The sequence below is a fragment of the Pelophylax lessonae genome (assembly GCF_965119305.1).
Source record: "Pelophylax lessonae genome assembly, chromosome: 2".
NCBI classification, from domain to species: domain Eukaryota; kingdom Metazoa; phylum Chordata; class Amphibia; order Anura; family Ranidae; genus Pelophylax; species Pelophylax lessonae.
The window spans coordinates 488,593,692-488,612,152 of NC_138769.1; the positions used below are offsets into that span (position 1 = coordinate 488,593,692).

The following is an 18,461-nucleotide window of genomic DNA, read 5'->3' on the forward strand; positions in this document are numbered from 1 at the left end:
GAAATTCAAGCAAACCCATACATCAAGCATGTCCAAATAATTTAATACGGCCCCACAAGTAATTTGGAAAAATACATTGACCTCATTCATGAATATTATTGCTGCTATCATTAATCATCATCGGTGGGTTCATATAGCGCTTATTAGTGGTTAACCCTTGTGTGACTGATTAGGGAGCACGTTTACTCCGAATTGAGATGAATACATTGTAAAATCTCAGTTTATGTCAGTTGGTCTAAATCCGTTATATATATATTTGGACACAACATGTATACTTGGTGTTATGTTCCTGTTCATGTTTTTTTTAAACTTAAAAGTTGACAGACACCATTTATTACCAATAATATGTAATGTACTTTACAATGTTCCTGACATATATTTCAGCTTCCTGGATTTGTTTTCATCTGGCCTTCAGATATGAAAGGCAGAGTGATTTAACAGCTGTTTAGATTTGTCATCCATGTGACCAAATGAAAAGTATGCCGTTTGCAATAAACTTTGCATAAAATAGTTAATTTGTATTTAATTTTAATGGTCCAAAGAATGTCAGGCAAAATGGTCGGCCCTCACGCATGTTCACTTCATCAAATCTGGCCCTCTTTGAAAAAAGTTTGAACACCCCTGGTCTAGATGCACAGATTAAATATATTGGAGCTGTTTAACTTGCCAAATGATTGTATTTGTCCATTTAGTCCTAAGGTTTACACAGCTCTTCCACACAGCACAGACGTAAAATTTCACAACTGCTAAATTTTGCCCACAGGTCTTGTCCCTCCCTTTGCCTGTGAGCAGTAAAGGGAAAAGCCACAGACTGAGCTCATCTCTCTGCTCTTTTCTCATATCAACATGTTTTTTGAGCACTACAGCACAACTGACTGGCTGATTGTGCTGTGTCTTACTCCCCCACTCTGCGCTCTGCTGTTAAGTGGATTGCAAGCGGCTGATGCTAAGTACATTTCAGGGACTTGCACTTGGCAAAAAAAAAAGAGTTGCATCAATTTGGAGTTCAACTTTTAAGTTGCATCACTGTGGACTAAAAAATCAGCTCTGGTGTGCTGATTATTTTGGGAAGCAGTCCTTTGCTATTTTTTTTTATTAAGAACTACATCCTAAAGCGGAAGTAAACCTTTCAATTTAATTTTATTAAAATTTGCTTTTGGTTTTTTAATAAATGAAGCTTTTGTTTTACCGCCCTGTGTTATGAAAATTAAACTGATATTTATGTATATATTTCTAGCCCTGTCATGTAAACAAAGAGATTCACAGATCTTACATGTCAGTCAGGCCTGTCCTTGTTGGCACTAAAATGTCCCTACCAAACCTGTACACACTAGGGCCAAAAAAATATCAGATTTTGGAAGCAAACCCTCTTCTATTTATATTATACATTGGAACACATGGTGTGTCTCTTAGGTAATTTCCTGTGATACAGATTAGGATGTTGTGTCACAGAGTAACCATAACTGGATGTTTCTCTTTTTCTTTCCTTTTGCACACATGGGCAGATGGGATGGTAATGAAATTTGTTCTTATTTGTTTTGATCTATGCATGTTTGCTGGTCCATTTGCTTAAGATGGTTTTTCATGCAGGAGGTGGTTTATGGCTTTGGGCTTATTGATGTTTGCATTTTTATGAAATGCTTAGAACAGTCACTGTAACCACCAAGAATAGACCAAACTTGCAGTGCTTACAGTGCTGATACATTGAATGGGCTAGGGGAGCAGTATATAGATTTAACCACTTACTGCAAAGTGACGTAGGACTACGTCGGCAAACTTTGTGGGCTTATACCTGCATGATGGTGCCTCTAGCTAGAGACACCATCCCGGTACCGTGGTTTTACAGCCGATGGTCGGCTTTCCGTCAGTAACGACCGATGCGGCTCGGGAGCCGCTCGATCGTTACCCCCCCTCCCGCCGCCTTCCGTGACTTTCAACGGGCCTCCCGTCCCACCGGGAGACCCGAGCACCCAGCCGGCACGTCTGCCGGATGGATGGAGTCCCGATCAAAGCCGGAAATGGCTTTGATCGGGTCTCCGATGACGTAACCCGGAGGCGGCGTCCATGACGTCACTTCCGGGTTACTGTGCTGCAAAAGGCGGCAAATTTATAAAACGGCTGTATGCAAAAACGCCGTTTTCAGCGTTTTGCATACAAGGAAGTGTAGTGGAGGGGTCTAGGGTCTTTTAGACCCTCGATCCCTCCATAAAGAGTACCTGTCACTGCACATTGGTGTCACAAGGGATGTTTACATTGTAATAAAAGTGATCAGATTTTTTTTTTTTTAAACCTGTAATAAAGTTAAAAAAAAAATAAATAGGGAAAAAAAATAAAAAATTTTAGCCGCGCCCGTCACCGTTAGCTCGCGCACAAAAAAAAAACATATACTGAAGTCGAGCCGCGAATGAAATCGCTGTTCAAACCACACATGTGAGGTTACATAGTTAGTGAGGTTGAAAAAAGACATCAGTCCATCCAGTTCAACCTATGATGTGTGTGTGTCTACTGTTAACCACACATTGTATACCCCTGTATGTTGTGGTCTTTAAGGTGCCCATCTAATAGTTTTTTGAAACTATCAATGCTCCCTGCTGATACGACTGTTTGCGGAAGAGAATTCCACATCCCTACTGCTCTTACAGTGAAGAACCCCCTGCGTATTTTAAGGTTAAACTGCCTTTCCTCTAGTTTTAGTGAGTGGCCACGCGTCTTATTGCATTTCCTTTCTCTGAATAGGTTTTTCCATATGCTAGGGTTTCCAGTACAATATTTGTACATTGATATCATATCTCCCCTCAATCGTCTCTCTTCTCCAGAGAGAATAAGTTCAGTGCTTGTAGTCTTTCCTCATAGCTGATGTCCTCCATTCCCCTAATTATTTTTGTTGCCCTTCTCTGGACTTTCTCCAGTTCCATCACATCCTTCCTGAGGATCGGTGCCCAGAACTGGACAGCATACTTCAGATGTAGCCGGACCAGAGTCTTGTAGAGAGGGAGAATAATCTCTTTATTTCTGGAGTGAATTCCCCTTTTTTATACATCCCAATATTCTGTTGGCTTTGCTTGCAGCGGCTTGGCATTGCATGACACTGCCAAGCCTGTTGTCTACCAGTACCCCCAGGTCCTTTTCCATCCTAGACTCACCCAGAGGTCCCCCCCCCCCCCCCCAGTGAGTAGCTTGCTTTCTGGTTTCTGGCACCCAGGTGCATTACTTTACATTTTTCAACATTGAACCTCATCTGCCATGTAGCTGCCCACCCCATAATTTTGTTCAGGTCCACTTGTAAGGTTTCCACATCCTGCCCAGAAGATATTGTCCAGATACACCACATCCACAGGCTTACCTTTATCTCGGTGGCAGCTCACTTCATCATAAGAAGGTTAATAGATTGGTTTGGCAAGAACGATTTTTCATGAATCCACGCTGATTACTACTAATAATACCATTTTCATTACTAAAGTCTTGTATGTGGTCCCTTAACATCCCCTCCAAAATCTTGCAGACTACTGATGTTAGGCTGACCGGCCTATAGTTACCCGGGATATATCTCGGCCCCTTTTTAAATATTGGTACCACTTTGGCTTTTTTCCAATCAGCTGGCACCATACCCTTCTGTACACTATCCTTAAAGATCAAGAATAATGGTCTGGCAATCACCTGGCTGAGCTCTTTAAGAACTCTCAGGTGCAAGCCAGTTCTAAGTCTATCTTCTGTTAGCCATGGCGGTATTTCCTGAGGTGTGTTGTTTAGTTTGGCCTTACAAGCTGGGTTAGTGTAGCCCCCCGATTCTTTTGTGAAGACTGAAGAGACAAATTTATTTAACACTACCGCCTTTTCCCTGTCTTCTGTGGCCAAAACTCCCTTATCGTCTTTTATGGGGCCAATGTGTTCTGGCCTCGCTTTCTTACTGTTTATATACTTAAAGAATTTCTTGGGGTTCTTTTTACTCCCGCTATATGTCTCTCGTGTTCTATTTTAGCCACCCTGATTTTGTCTTTACATTTCTTATTACACTCTTTGTAATGCTTGAATGCTGCCAATGACCCCTCAGTCTTGTATTTTTTGAAGGCCTTTTCTTTAGCATTAATATGCATTTTTATGTTGGAGTTTAGCCACCCAGGGTTTAGTTTTGCTCTTTTAAATGTATTTCCCTTTGGAATGCACTGGTCAATCCCTTTAAGTATGCTTTTGAAGCACTCCCATTTTTCCTCCGTGTTCTTTGTTCCCAGGGTTCTATCCCATTTGATATTTTCTAGCAGAGAGCGCAGTTTTGGGAAATTGGCTCTTTTGAAATTCAGTGTCCTTATATTGCCCTTGTGTATCATATTGTCCTTGTGTTTCCTATTACTGTAATTAATACTGAAACTAATTGTCCTATGGTCACTGTTTCCTAAGTTGTCCCGTATTTCTATATCCGTGAGCAGGTCTGTATTGTTGGTAATTAGTAGGTCAAGAACCGCATTGTTTCTTGTCGGTGCATTCACCATCTGACCCATGAAATTGTCCTGCAAAACATTTAGGAACTGCCGAGCCTTGGCTGAATGCGCAGTTCCTTCTGTCCAGTCTATATATGGATAATTAAAGTCCCCCATTATAATGACATTTCTCATCCTTGCTGCTAATCCTATTTGTAAAAGGAGGTCCGCCTCCCCCTCCTCCCTCAGGTTGGGGGGCCTATAGCATACGCCCAATATTACTTTCCCCACAGTGCCTTCCCTTTGAAGTTCTACCCATAGGGATTCTGCCTCGTCTATAGCTCCATTATTAATATCATCCCTCATATTTACCTGTATTCTGTTCTTAATATACAGACATACCCCTCCCCCTTTTTTACCTTCTCTATCTCTGCGATAAAGGGAATACCCCTGCATGGTCGCCATCCAGTCATGAGAGCTGTCAAACCAAGTCTCTGTTATCCCCACAAAATCTAAGTCCTCCTCAAACATCAGCAGCTCCAGCTCTCCCATCTTGTTAGCCAGGCTTCTGGCATTGGTATACAAGCCTCGTAATCGGTTTATCGGTGATCGGTTACAAATATCCTCATTTGATGTTTTTAGGCTGCTCTTGTGATTTCTCCCCATACCCCTCCTGGGTTTAGGAGCTCTAAACACCCTACCGCTAATGTCCCCATTTCTGCCACGATCGCCAGAGCGTGAGCAATAATTTAAAAAAAAAAAAACTACACTCTAACTTTAAACTTAAAATTTTAAGCGTCGCCTATTGAGATCTCTATTGATATAGTTTGTCGCCATCCCACGGGATAACTTTACTGTTTAGTATTTTTTAAATGCAGTGAAATGTTATTTTTAAAAAAATTTCCAAAAAAATGGCGTTTTAAAGACCTCTGCGCAAATACCGCGTGACAAAAAATATTGCAATGACCTACATTTTATTCTCCAGAGTCTTTGCTAAAAAAAATATATATAATGTTTGGGGGTTCTAAGTAGTTTTCTAGGAAAAAATACTGGTTTTAACTTGTAAACAAAAAGTGTCCCAAATGGGGCTGGGGCTTAAGTGGTTAAAACTGTGTGTCTTGGCTTTGATTAATTTTCCATTTCAAGAAAATATGTGAATCTCCAGGAAGGAAAATGTGGTTTTTTTGGGGGGGGGGGGGGGGTTTGTTTTTTTTTCTCTTTCTTTTTATCATTGCACTCACTTGGAACTCATTTGGCTGAAGTTTTAATTCCTCTTCTTCCTTCTGTTTGTGTCCTAAAGATTTGGTGTGGAGAGGAGAAGATCAGTGTTATGCAGAACTCACTTCACATCTTCAATGCCATAAGTGGAACTCCAACAAGCACAACCGTCCATGGAATGACCAATTCCTCCTCCATTGCATGATTGTCCTTGTTCATTTCACACCGATGCCTCACATATGGCTTTCTCAGGATGCTTTGCAGAGCCCATGGTCTAATATGAATGGATGACCATTACTACTATTACAGATGTTTAGCCAACTTATACGGTTGTTTAAATATGGCTGGGTATGGTTATTGCAGGAGCCATAAAGCCATGTTTGTTTTTGTGTGTTACATTTGGCAATACCTACTATTTTTTAAAAATGTCAAAAAGGGAAAGTCTAAAAGTAATGTAATAAATATTTTTATGCTAGCTAGAACCCTACTTTAGGGCAGTCACAAGGAATAGCACAGTAGGTCTTAAAAGAGCAGATATCAAGGAATGTATAGTATATGCTATAAAATATGACACTAAAGTTTACATATTAGTTTTAAAAACAAGCACATTTAGTCTTCAGTCAGTTAACTATAGTTTTTTTTTCCCATTCCTCTGCTGTTTGTGTTTTAAATACAAAAGATCTTAATATTATTTTATTGCTCAACTGGAAAAAGGTTCATATGTACATGAAATTTAGTTTAGGAACACTGAATGCTTGCTAAGGATTGTATTTCCTTGTTTGTATTATGGATTGTCTGTGATCTTCCAAATTCAACGGATACAAAATACACATGAAACCTTAATATTTCACCTCTTCACTCGTTCACACTGCTTTTACTAGTCCGCCCTGAAAGATGTTACTGAGTATTGAGAATGTATATATTGTTAATTGACAAAAATCTTTTTTTCTGTACATAAACGTGTTACATTTCTATGCATTTTTTTAATGTTCATTGCTGAAAACTTTTATTGTGACAAATGTGCTTCTTCATTTTACCTGCTATATATTTTTGTCTTTACAGTTTATTCTTGTACATAAACGAGTGCAATACAAAGATGTATACAGTCTTTGCTATGTTAGGTTTATACACTGTTCAAAAGAAAAGTTTTCTTTTTGCCAAAGCAAAGGTCATGTATGTAATGGTGGTTATGAATACTGTGGTAAATGGTGGTGTTATTTAAAGCTTTGATCATATTGTTCTTTCAGAATAATAATTTAGTAATTTTATATTTGGGGAGGGGTGAATAAAAAGTTTTTAATTTTATTTAACTGGAAACACAGTCCTGCTGTAATTAACATTGTGTACTACATATGTATTAAAGGAAACTGCTAATTTCCCTGTTTTATTTTGCTTTCATCGAGATTGCTGTATCATGTGTTCTTGTCCCATATTCCACAAAAATACTAAATTAAACTGTTCTAACATTTGGGTTCAAACAGGTTTCAGTTGAGTAGATTTTTATAATACATGTAATGCCACCCTGCCATGTCAAGGCACATTTGCAATGTGGGGCTCCTAAAGCTGGCCATACATGGATCGATATTCGGCTGGTTCAGCCGGCTCTGGATCAATTTTGATCCATCTATGGCCACTCCTGTTCATGAGAAGTCAATCTTTTGATCGACTTTTCATGAACGGTCCTGCTGAGAAATTTCCATTCAGTCAGCACTTGCAGCTATTCTGCTGTAGGGCTGATCAGTGTATTGTGATGGCGGGGGGAGTCCCGCTGTCTGAATTCAATGACTTAGCAAGGAGCATTTCGGCTTCCATGTCAAATGTATGGATAGGGGAATTTGGTCAGTTTAACTCTGCACTCCCAACCTGGGCCATACAGTCATGTGAAATAGTAGCTACAAGCCATGGAAATGGTTCACTTTTTCAAAATATTTGAACAGGCAAATGGTAGATCTTCAGATGCTGGTTTTGTGGGAAAAATAACTGTGAAGACATATTTTCATAATTACTAGAAAGCCACTGTTATTAACTGTGTAACATTTTTGACCACTCCACCATGCACAAACCCTTCACAAATCCCTTGCAATGGGATTCAAATCAGGGCTTTGACTAGGCTCAGCCCATTTCTTTGTGGATTTACTTGTGTGCTTTCAATCATCATGTTTAAAAAAAATTGTCAGTTCAATTTTACCTTTCAGACAAATTCGAATCAAGCAAACATTGGTATGATGCAGAGTTGATAAATGCACGCTGCCCAGGCCCTAAAGCAGCAAAGATTTCCCAGACCAGAACATTTTTATCATCGTGCTTCACGGTCCATATGAAGTTATTTCTGTGAAAAATAATTTTTTCAGTTTGCACCAAACGTCTATAGTTACTGTGACCACATGATTAACTTTGAGTCATCCATTCACATTGCATTATTACAGAAGGTGTTAACTTTGCATAGACATTTAAAGGTAAACTGTAGTCTAGATCGAATGTTTTTTGGACAGGAAATACTTTTTTCCTGGCACACCTTCCATGCAAATTGAATTGGTGCAATGTCTTTGATTGTAGATGCATGAAACTAAATGTTGCAAGATTTACCTGCAGATCCTACAATTAAATGTTATAATTCATGGAGATGTCTCTTGGCATCAAACTGCCCGCTCTTGGGTTAAATTTCCTGGGCCTTAAAGCCCTGAACAGCTTAGCAGTCATTTTAAAATTTTTGTGACTTTCAAACTATTTTTCTTACAGTGCAATGATTGATTTAAAATAAATTGTCAATCTTTTTGAAGAGTAACTGAACTCTAGCGGTTCTATCCAAAAAGGCAGGAGAAAGGAGCAGTCATTAGTATTTGCTGTGGTCTCCCTGCAGCTGAGCTTTTCACTGTTACTGACTAAAAATGCTTTGTTCTGCGCTGTGTCTCTGTGTGGAGGCAGCCTTCTTGGTAGAGATAGGGTTTTGCTTCCTTCTGTCAGAGTCTCCAGCGTGGCGAAATGGTAAATGGCACAGTAGTGACATCACCAAATCTCACTCTGAGATTTGGTGCTGTCACTAGCAGAATAGACTAGCCATCAGGCACAGTGCCTTAGAGTCACACTAAAGATATTCTGCTATAAGACTTGTAGGTACAGGAGTGCCTAGGCACACTGACATCAAAGGAAAGACACTAGTTCTCTTTTGTTCATTGACAGATGCAGTCCTCTGATGCATTTTAGTAGGGTAATACCGCCCCTACAGGAGTAGGACACTAGGCAGAAAGAATTGGTTATTGGAAACCTAGTTCCGTGCTTGGTTCTTTGGTCCTGGCATAAAAGTATTTTTCTCTATCGCTCATTGACAGACATAGTCCTCGGTGATTCAATACCCTCGGGTTATGCTGCCCTCTACAGGAGTAGGACTAGACAGGAAAGAAAACGTTCTGGCCACACCCTAGGGGCAGTCCCAGAGGGTATATCCTCTCACTTCCTGCTCTAGCAAATCAGTTTTTTTCTGTCTAGTTAGGAGTAAGGACCTAGATACCTTGCTGGGATCTTCGGTCCTGGCAGGATTTTTTTCTTAGAAAAGATTTTTTAGACAGCTTTTTTTTTCCAGTGTTCCTGTGAGATCTTCAAGCAAGAAAGCTGAACTGGGCGACGGGCTGGATGTTGAGATCCAGTGGTCACCCCAGTTCAGCCTACGAGCGCGTGCAGGCCATAGCTCCGCGCTGGGTCGGCCGTGACATAGTCCCACTGGACGGGGACTGACCCTGCGAGTTAAACGTCTCGCTGAAACGCCAAAGACCATGAGTCACGGCGTCCGTATTGGTCGACAGCCCTCCTACCTCGGTGGAGAGGGGTACTGGTACTGTCAGGAGTTGGCGCCCGCCTGGTTCCGGTATGGTGAGTAGTATGTTCCCCCTTTCCCCCTGACGGGTCTTGTGGTGAACGCGGGCCCCTCTCTGTATGGTAAGGATGGGTTCCCCTCTATCCTATAACATGTCACAGATCCCCCTAATTGAGTGTGATTTTTGTGTACAAGAAGCCAGGAGGCTTGGTTTGGGAGCTGACAATCTAATTGTAAAAATGTGAAAATGATTGTAGTCAGTGGCAGTACTAGAACTTTACTGTGATAGTATAAGGTATCCTACCTGTCAGAAGCCACAGGGCGATGTCTATACATGTATACTGCATCCCAGATCATTCCTCCAGCTAGCAGATGCCTCCCGACGGCCACGGACCGCCGACCACGCTGACCACCATGAGGGTGAAGGGTTGTGAGGCCGAGATCCTTCTGCAGACATGCCGCTATTCTGTGCAGGCCGCCGCCATTGTCTGGTAGATCGCACGAGGCCGCCATTTTGGTGTAGCCTCGTGTCTCCAGCATGGGGGCGGCCATGTTTGAGGTGACTCTAACACCTCGTGGAGCCAGGGGGAGGCGCCGGCAGGCGTGTTAAGGGGCGGAGCCGCCTCCTTTACCCAGGAAATAGGGCCAAAGACTTCCTGTCTGTAACAGGACAGCACTGAGCAAGCTGATGAAAACGTCTGTGCATCAGGGATGAGCCTTGGGGTCTCTCTCTCTCTCTGTGGGGTCCAAAAAGGCAGGTAACACTGAGGGGCGCTGTTGCGACTGGGGGACACAAAAAAAAAAAAAGTTTTTTACTTTGTCATTTTTTGTCGCTGGCAAGTGTCTTGTATAATCATTGACCCTGCCGCATAGGTATCCCCACCTGATCCCCTCAAAGTGGCCGCAGGACCCTCCAGTACCCCACTTGTTTTTAATGCATTATCGGCAGTTTTGGAGTCTTTGGTATCCCGGGTGGAGGTGGCCTGTCAGGGACGGGGGTCAAGTAGCGACCCCCGCCTACCCCTATTGTTTATCAGATACGGATTCGGAGCTGGTCAATGCAGTTGCAGGTCCCTCCTAGGGGGGCTGTTGTCTCAGGTAATATCTCCTCAGCAGTGAGGAGCACGTTTCTGCCTCCGCCATAGCACAAGAGTGGTGGATGCACTAGTTGTGTCCGTCCGGGAAACCTTTAGTCTTGAGGTTACACCGGCAGAGGTAGCTGTGACTGAGATTCCTTTTTGGTACTTGTTAGCCTACCAAAAGGGCGAAGGATTTTCCTTTACCCAAATGGGGTCGTTTTGAAACGAACCCCTGTTATTTCCAAACGCATGGCTAGGTGCTATCCGTTTGAGGAATTCCTCTTTATAGGATAGACGGTACCACCTGCTGTCTTGCCACAGACTGTTAGGATAAAAAGACCTAGTAACTAACGAGGACCTTCCTTTTCTGCTCATAAAGAGTTTTTCGTTCCGCGAGGGCGGGCGATAAGGCGAAACCCTCCAAAGCCCCTTTAGAGGGGTTTCAAAGGGCGCTGGTCGGCTAAACAAAGAGTCCGGCTCAGCCAAGCCTTAAGAATATAGCCTGATGCGCCCCTACCCATCTCTGGGGTGGGGGGGTTGTCTTCACCGGTTTCTGGAGGACACAGGATCGAGTTTCGATCACTTCCACCGGTGCGATTCTTCCCTTCTAACATTGAACGGTTTCAGGGGTTCTATTCGAACCTATTCACAATGCCCAGGAAAGAGGGCAAGGTGCGTCCAAATCTGGACTTGGGAAGAAATAGAGTCCATCCGTACAGTGGTGGCCTCCCTGCATCAGGGGGATTTCCTGGCGTCCATAGACATTTAGGAGGCCTATCTTTATATCCCCATCATCGCAGGACATCAGCGTTTTTTCGCTTTCCCAAAGATCATCCCTGGTTCCCACCAGGAGACTGAACTATCTGGGCCTAAGGTTGGATACATCCTGGGCAAGAGAGTTTCTCCTTGCGGAGAAACTCCAGAAGGTTCAGTCAACGATTCGGATGTTGCTGTCCGTCAATTGGCTGGGACTGATGGTGGCCTTCTTAGACGCAGTACCGTATACCCAGTCTCATACCCGAATTCTCCTGAAGGAGATTCTTTTTTAATGGAATCAGAATTCCGATTCCCTGGACAATCTGATCCGGTTGAGCGAGCGGACCAGGAAGTCTCCGATGCTCAACCAGGGGAAGTCATTTCTTCCGATAGTATCCAGATTACCAATAGGGTATCGGAACTGAGAGCGATCAGATTTTGTCTGATTTACTGGATCGAGCAGCTCTAGAGCAGCCCAATTCGGATCCAATCGCAGATGGTCTCTTCATCCAGAGGTTTTTCACTAGCTGTCCCTTCATTGGGACATCCCGGATGTGGATCTGTTAGACTTGGTGAGGCTAGTCGCGGACGCTCCTTGGAGACTTCCTCTCAGGGAGGATTTGCGGTCTCAGGGACCGATCTTCCATCTTGCTTTACAGTCGCTGGCTTAATGGCCTGGCCATTGAGACCCAGGTACTGAAGGACAAGGGAGTGTCAGCTTCAGTTATTCCTACTAGAGCTGCACGATTCTGGCCAAAATGAGAATCACGATTTTTTAGCTTGGAATAAAGATCACGATTCTCTCACGATTCTCTGTGTAACAAAAAAAAATTGGGATAACTTTACTGTTACGTTTTTTTTTTTTATTCATTAAAGTCTATTAATTGTGTTTGAAAGACTGCTGCGCAAATACAGTGTGACATAAAATATTACAACAATCGCCATTTTATTCTGTAGAGTCTCTGCTAAAAAAATATATAAAATGTTTGGGGGTTCTAAGTACTTTTCTAGCAAAAAAAACTGATTTTAACTTGCAAGCAAAAATTGTCAGAAAAAGGTCCAGTCTTTAAGAGGTTAAACTTCCTTTCTCCCTGGCAGAGGGAAGAAAAAGATACAAATGTAATCATTTTTGTTTATAGTTACTGGGAGACTATGCTGATAGGCGTTTGCTGGGAGGCTTTTTTTTTTTCCACAGCTGTTCTCTCTGCTATGCAAAGAATCGAGCATATCTCAGGTTTAGATCGTCAGGGGGGGTGAATCGAGATCGCGATTTTCATACGATTAATCGTGCAGCTCTAATTCCTACCTCCAGTTAAAGCAAGGAAAGCGACTTCCAGCACATGGAAGTCTTATATTGCGTGGGGTGAATCTATTGGATTTCCCCCACATACCTATTCGGTGACCCGAATTTTGGTCTGTCTGCAACAAGGGGTTGAGCAGAAACTATCCTTGAGCACGATCAAGGGTCAGGTTTTCGGCGTTAGCAATCTTCTTTCAAGAAACCTTTGGCTAATCATTCCTTGGTGCGGAATTTCATCCAGGGGGTGCGACATCTGGCTCCGACAGTGCGCGCACCCTTACCGCCTGGGATCTTAATTTAGTGTGGTCGGTTCTTCAGAAACTTCTCTTTGAAGATATTAGGGAGATTCCCTTGCTTACGTTATTCCAGGTGGTGGCCATTACTTCTGTACGCAGGGTGTCAGAACTGGCCGCATTATCCTGTCGTTCCCCAGATCTGGTGGTTCATAGGGATAAGGTGGTTCTTCTTCCGAATCCATCCTTCCTTCCTAAAGTGGTTTTCGTAAGACGGACTCACTTTTTGTGATCACGGATAGCCCTTGAAGGGGATTGCCTGTGTCTGCCGCGACCATATCTAGATGGATCAGTCAGACGGTGGTACAGGCTTATTCTATTAAGGGTCGGAATCCTCCGTTCCCTGTTAGGGCGCACTTCACTCGAGCGCTCAGTACTTCCTGGGCCTATCGCCATCAGGCGTCAGTGGTCCAGGTATGTAAGGCGGCCACCTGGTCGTCGGTACATACCTTTACAAAATTTTATAAGATTGATGTGATGGCATCGGCGGATGCCTCATTTGGCCGCAAGGTTTTGCAGGCCGCAATTTGAGGAGACCGGTGGTCTACCTCGGGGGTTTTTTTCTGTTGAAAAATTTCTGTTGAGTCTCATCATTAAGGATGAGCATTGTAAACTTCTAGTTGGCACCGTTTGGGCCTTCTAGATTGGATTTGATTTCCAATTTCCCACCCCTCATTTGTGGTACTGCTTTGGGACGTCCCAAGGGTGTTGAATCACCGAGGACTACGTCTGTCAATGAGCGATAGAGAAAAATGGATTTTTGTAAAATCTTACCGTAAAATCCTTTTCTCTTCGCTCATTAATCCATTTTTTTATGTAGAATTCTTTTAGCTAGTTTTTTCCCTGGATTTTTTCCTGTGAGATCTTCAAGCAATTATGCCAGGCTGGGCGACGGGCTGGATCTCTATATTCAGTGGTCACCCCAGTCTGGTCAGCGAGCGTGTGCAGACCTTAGCTCCGTGCTGGGTTTAGCCGCGACATAGTCCCACTTGACGGGGACTGGCCCCGCGAGTTAAACGTCTCGCCAGGACACACACAACAGGGTCTAGGCTTATGTCACTGCTTTCCTATTTGGCCGACAGCCCCCCCACTTCGGTGGCGGGGGTCCTGTCAGGAGATGGTGCCCGCCTATGTTTCCTGGTATGGTGAGTAAACATTCCCCCCCTTTCCTAGTGGATTTTGGGGTGGATGCGGGCCTCGTCCCTGGGATGGTCAGACCCTCACACTCCTGGGTTTCCTTCTATCCTGTTGTGACCACCCTCCTCCCCCCCCCCCCACGTGGAGGACTGCTTTGGCCTACCTGGGGCTGGGACCTCTTTTGCAGGCCGCATGGGAGGCCAGGGAGTGTGCTGTCCACTGCGCTCGACTGATCGTGCGTGGGTGGGGCCTTGGTGAGGTTTTCTGCAGCTGGATGGTGTAGATGGGCTGTTGGAGGGGTCCCCCTGTGGGTCCAGAATACCGCGCTCAAGCGTGGAGCTGCCATTTTGTTGTAGCTTCTGTCTGCTTCTTTGGCGGCAGCCATCTTGATACACCCGTTTTTGGTCATTTTGCGGTGGATTTCTTGCTGTGGCATGGAGGCGTTTTTGGTGGGAGGGACCCCTCTCTTCACCCCGGGCAGTTTTCTGGTTCACTTCCTTTTACTGAGCTGCTGCGGACATGTGCAGACCTTCTTGATAGAGTGTGCTGCTATCTAGGGACAGTAAGTTGCTGGGGGCATATTCCTCCCTCTCTGCGCGGGTTCTTTAGCATGTGCCTGACCTCCTGGGGGGCGCAGTGAGGACGTTTTTTTTGGCAAAAAAACAACTTTTTTTCTGTCATTTTCTTAAAGTTTGCTGGCGGGTTATCTTAGTGCAACATGGACCCCTCAGACCACGTGTCCCCACCTGACCACCTCACGGAGGCCGCAGGACCCTCCGGATCTCAACTGTCCACCGATGCAATTTCAGCGCTCCTGGAAGCTTTTGTGTCCCGGGAAACGACCCCCTCCTACCCCTGCCTCTGATGTCTTAGATTCTGAGTCAGACTCAGCCACTGCAGACATGGGCAACCCCGCCCCATGCCTCCTCTGATAGTGAGGACGAGATCTCTACCTCTGCTGCTGCGCAGGATAAGGCACTGGTGGACGCACTGGTTGTTTCTGTGCGTGAAACCCTGAAATTGAAGGATGCAACTGTCATCGCTCCTGAAGCGCAGGTTGCCTTCGGCACCCATAAGCCTTCAAGGGTGGAAATGTTTTTTCCTTTCCCCACCTTGAATTGACTGAAACGTTCCCATGGGGTGTCTAGGCGGTTTACTAAAAGCTACCCCTTTGAGGAGTCTCTGATGAAGAAGTGGTCGGTGCCTCCTAAGGAGGATCCCCCGGTCTGCAGGCTTAACAAGGCTACCGTTATTCCGGTGGAAGATTCTCTGTCCTTTAGGGGCCCAGAGGATAGAAAGGCGCGCAACATGGAGGCTGTGGCCCGCAACATGTACGCTATGGCGGGGACTGCACTGAGGCCTGCTTTTGCTGCGGCCATTGTCACCCAAGCGGTGACTGAATGGGCGAAGCTGCTACGCTGTGACGTGGAGGGCAAGCCTATCCCTCCTGCCTTTGGGGAGATGTTTAACCAGATGGTGCAGGGGCTGCAATTTGCTTGCGATGCCGCGCTGGACACTGCTTCCCTGTTGGGTCGCCTGTCGTTTTCAGCAGTGGTTATGAGGCGTATGCTCTGGCTGAAGTGACGGTCTGTGGTCAGGCTTCTCAGAAGGCCTTGACAGAACATCCCTTTCAGGGGGACCGTCTTTTTGGGACTACCCTGGATGACATTATTAAGGGGTCTTACGAGGGGGGGGGTAAGTACCTTTCTCCCGCAGGCTTCCAAGGGTAGGGACCCTCGCCGTAGGCGGGGTCCGTCCTTTTCGGCTCATAGAAAGTATTTTCTTTCCTCGGGGCAGCCGATAAGGCAAAGCCTTTCAAGTCTCCCTCAGATGGTTCCAAGCGTCCCTGGTCTGGGAAACAGAAGTCCGGTTCCGCCAGGCCTGGGGACAACGCCCCCTTGTCCTGAAAGTGCGCCCTCACCCGTGACTGGGGTGGGGGGACGCCTTTGTCAGTTCTCGGACCTGTGGCTGGCCCGAATCCCAGACAAATGGGTCCGGGAGGTGGTGCGGTCCAGATACAAGATCGAGTTTTGATCCGTTCCTCCGGTCAGGTTTTGTCCGCTTATCCCCAGATCGCTTGAGAGCGCTTTATGGGGCAGTGCAGGACTTACTACAGCAAGGAGTAATAGTGTCTGTTCCGCACGCGGAACACTTTCACGGGTTTTATTCCAACCTGTTCACGGTTCCCAAGAAGGAGGGCAAGGTGCGTCCAATCCTGGACCTAAAGGCACTGAATGTGTTCGCGCACGCTAAAAAGTTCAAGATGGAAATCTCACGGTGGTGGCCTCCCTACATCGGGGGGATTTCCTGGCTTCAATAGACATCAAGGATGCCTACCTTCACATTCCAATCTGTGCCGCTCACCAACGGTTTCTCCTTTTTTCCGTGGGGGAAGATCACTATCAGTTTGTGGCGGTACCCTTTGGTCTCACCTCCGCTCCTCGGGTCTTCACAAAGGCATTGGCCCCAGTCCTGGCGCTGTTACGGCAGCAGGGGATATCGGTCCTGGGTTACCTGGACGATCTGATTCTCTGTGCGGTGTCCCCTGGGTTACTGATGAAAAACTTGGGGGTCACCAAGAGTACTCTGGAGGAGTTCGGGTGGATCATGAATCTTCAGAAGTCGTCTCTCACCCCTTCAATGAGACTGATATATTTGGGCCTGACTTTGGACTCAGCCAGGGTGTTTCTTCCTTCGGTAAAAACTTCAGAAGCTCCAGTCAGCGGTTCATCTGTTGATGTCCAACGACCGACTGTCCCTTTGGATCTGTATGAGAGTACTGGGACTGATGGTGTCCTCTTTCAAGGCGGTTCCATTCGCTTAGTTCCACACGTGAGTTCTTCAAAGGGAAATTCTTCTCAAGTGGGACAAACACCCGAATTCTCTGGACCTTCGGATTCAACTAAGCCACAGGACCAGGGAATCCCTGGTCTGGTGAGTTCGGTCCCGATGCTTCAGTCGGGAAAATCTTTTCTCCCTATATACTGGACTATTGTCACCACGGATGCGAGTCTGTCTGGGTGGGGGGGAGGGGGGGAGTCCTCTATCAGGACTCGGCTCAGGGAGTCTAGTCCCTGGAAGATTCTTGATTGCCGATCAATGTCCTGGAGCTGAGAGCGATCCAGCTTTGCCTGGCGCACTGGACCGAACGTCTGGAGGGTTGTCCAGTGCGCATTCGATCGGACAATGCCACGGCCGTGGCTTATGTCAATCACCAAGGGGGCACCAAGAATGTCCTTGCAGCCCTGGAAGTGGCAGGCATTCTACGTTGGGCGGAGCGCCATGTTCCAACTCTTTCCGCTGTCCATATTTCGGGAGTGGAAAATTGGCAGGTGGATTACCTCAGCCGCCAGGCCTTGAATGCAGGGGAGTGGTCCCTGCATCTGGAGGTGTTTCGGCAGTTGTGCCTTTGCTGGGGCACTCCGGACGTGGATCTGTTGGCATCTCGCATCAATAGAAAGCTACAGAGGTTGATGGCCCACTCTTGGCACCCTCTGGCAGACGCCACAGACTCGCTGGTGGCCCCTGGGGCCAGTGCCGGCTGATGTATGCTTTTCCTCCTCTCAAGTTGCTACCAAGACTTCTTCACGGGATAGAGGCGGAAGGGATTCCGGTCATTCTTGTGGCTCCCGACTGGCCTAGTCGCGCTTGGTACGCTGACCTGGTCAGGCTTGTTGCAGAGGCCCGTGGAGTCTTCCTCTCAGGGAGGATCTACTGTCTCAGGGGCAAACCTTCCATCCTGCTTTACAGTTGCTGGCTTTGGCGGCTTGGCTGTTGAAAGCCAGGTGCTGAAGGACAGGGGATTGTCTGCTTCAGTGATTCCCACTCTGCTAAAAGCAAGGAAGGCGACTTCCCGGAAGATTTATCATCGTACGTGGAAGTCGTACATTGCGTGGTGTGAGTCCCTTGGGACCCACCCTCTCTCCTATTCGGTGGCTCGGATCTCTGCTTTCCTTCAACGGGGAGTTGATCATAAGTTGGCCTTGAGTACCATCAAGGGTCAGGTCTCGGCCTTGGCTGTTTTCTTCCAGAGGCCATTGGCCGCCCATTCCCTGGTGTGTAGCTTCATCCAGGGGATGCGGCACTTGGTAACTCCAGTGCGACCTCCGCTACCGCCTTGGGACCTAAATTTGGTGCTGTCGGTTCTCCAGAGGCCTCCCTTTGAGAATATTCGGGAGGTTCCCCTGCTTACCTTGTCTCAGAAGGTGGCTGTCTTGGTGGCTATCACCTTTGCGTGCAGGGTGTCGGAACTGGCGGCATTGTCCTGTTGTTCTCCCTATCTGGTGGTTCACAGGGACAAGGTGGTACTTTGGCCAGATCCGTCCTTCCTGCTGAAGGTGGTTTCCAGTTTTCACTTGAATGAGGACATCGTGTTACCTTCCTTATGCTCTAAGCCAAAACATCCTAAGGAATTTGCTCTGCATACCCTGGATGTTGTTTGGGCAGTCGGTG

General features: G+C 46.0%; 1 protein-coding gene across 7 annotated transcripts in view; it reads left to right on the forward strand.

The window, feature by feature from the left end:
- The window catches only part of DOCK9 (dedicator of cytokinesis 9), a 490,995-nt gene extending 484,927 nt beyond the window's left edge, over positions 1–6,068 (forward strand). For all 7 annotated transcript variants that reach the window (XM_082245713.1, XM_082245711.1, XM_082245714.1 and 4 more), the window contains one exon: positions 5,716–6,068. In XM_082245713.1, coding sequence (XP_082101839.1) covers positions 5,716–5,838 — 123 coding nt within the window. In that variant the 3' untranslated portion in view covers positions 5,839–6,068. The remainder of the gene's footprint in view (positions 1–5,715) is intronic.
- The last annotated feature ends 12,393 nt before the right edge of the window (positions 6,069–18,461 follow it).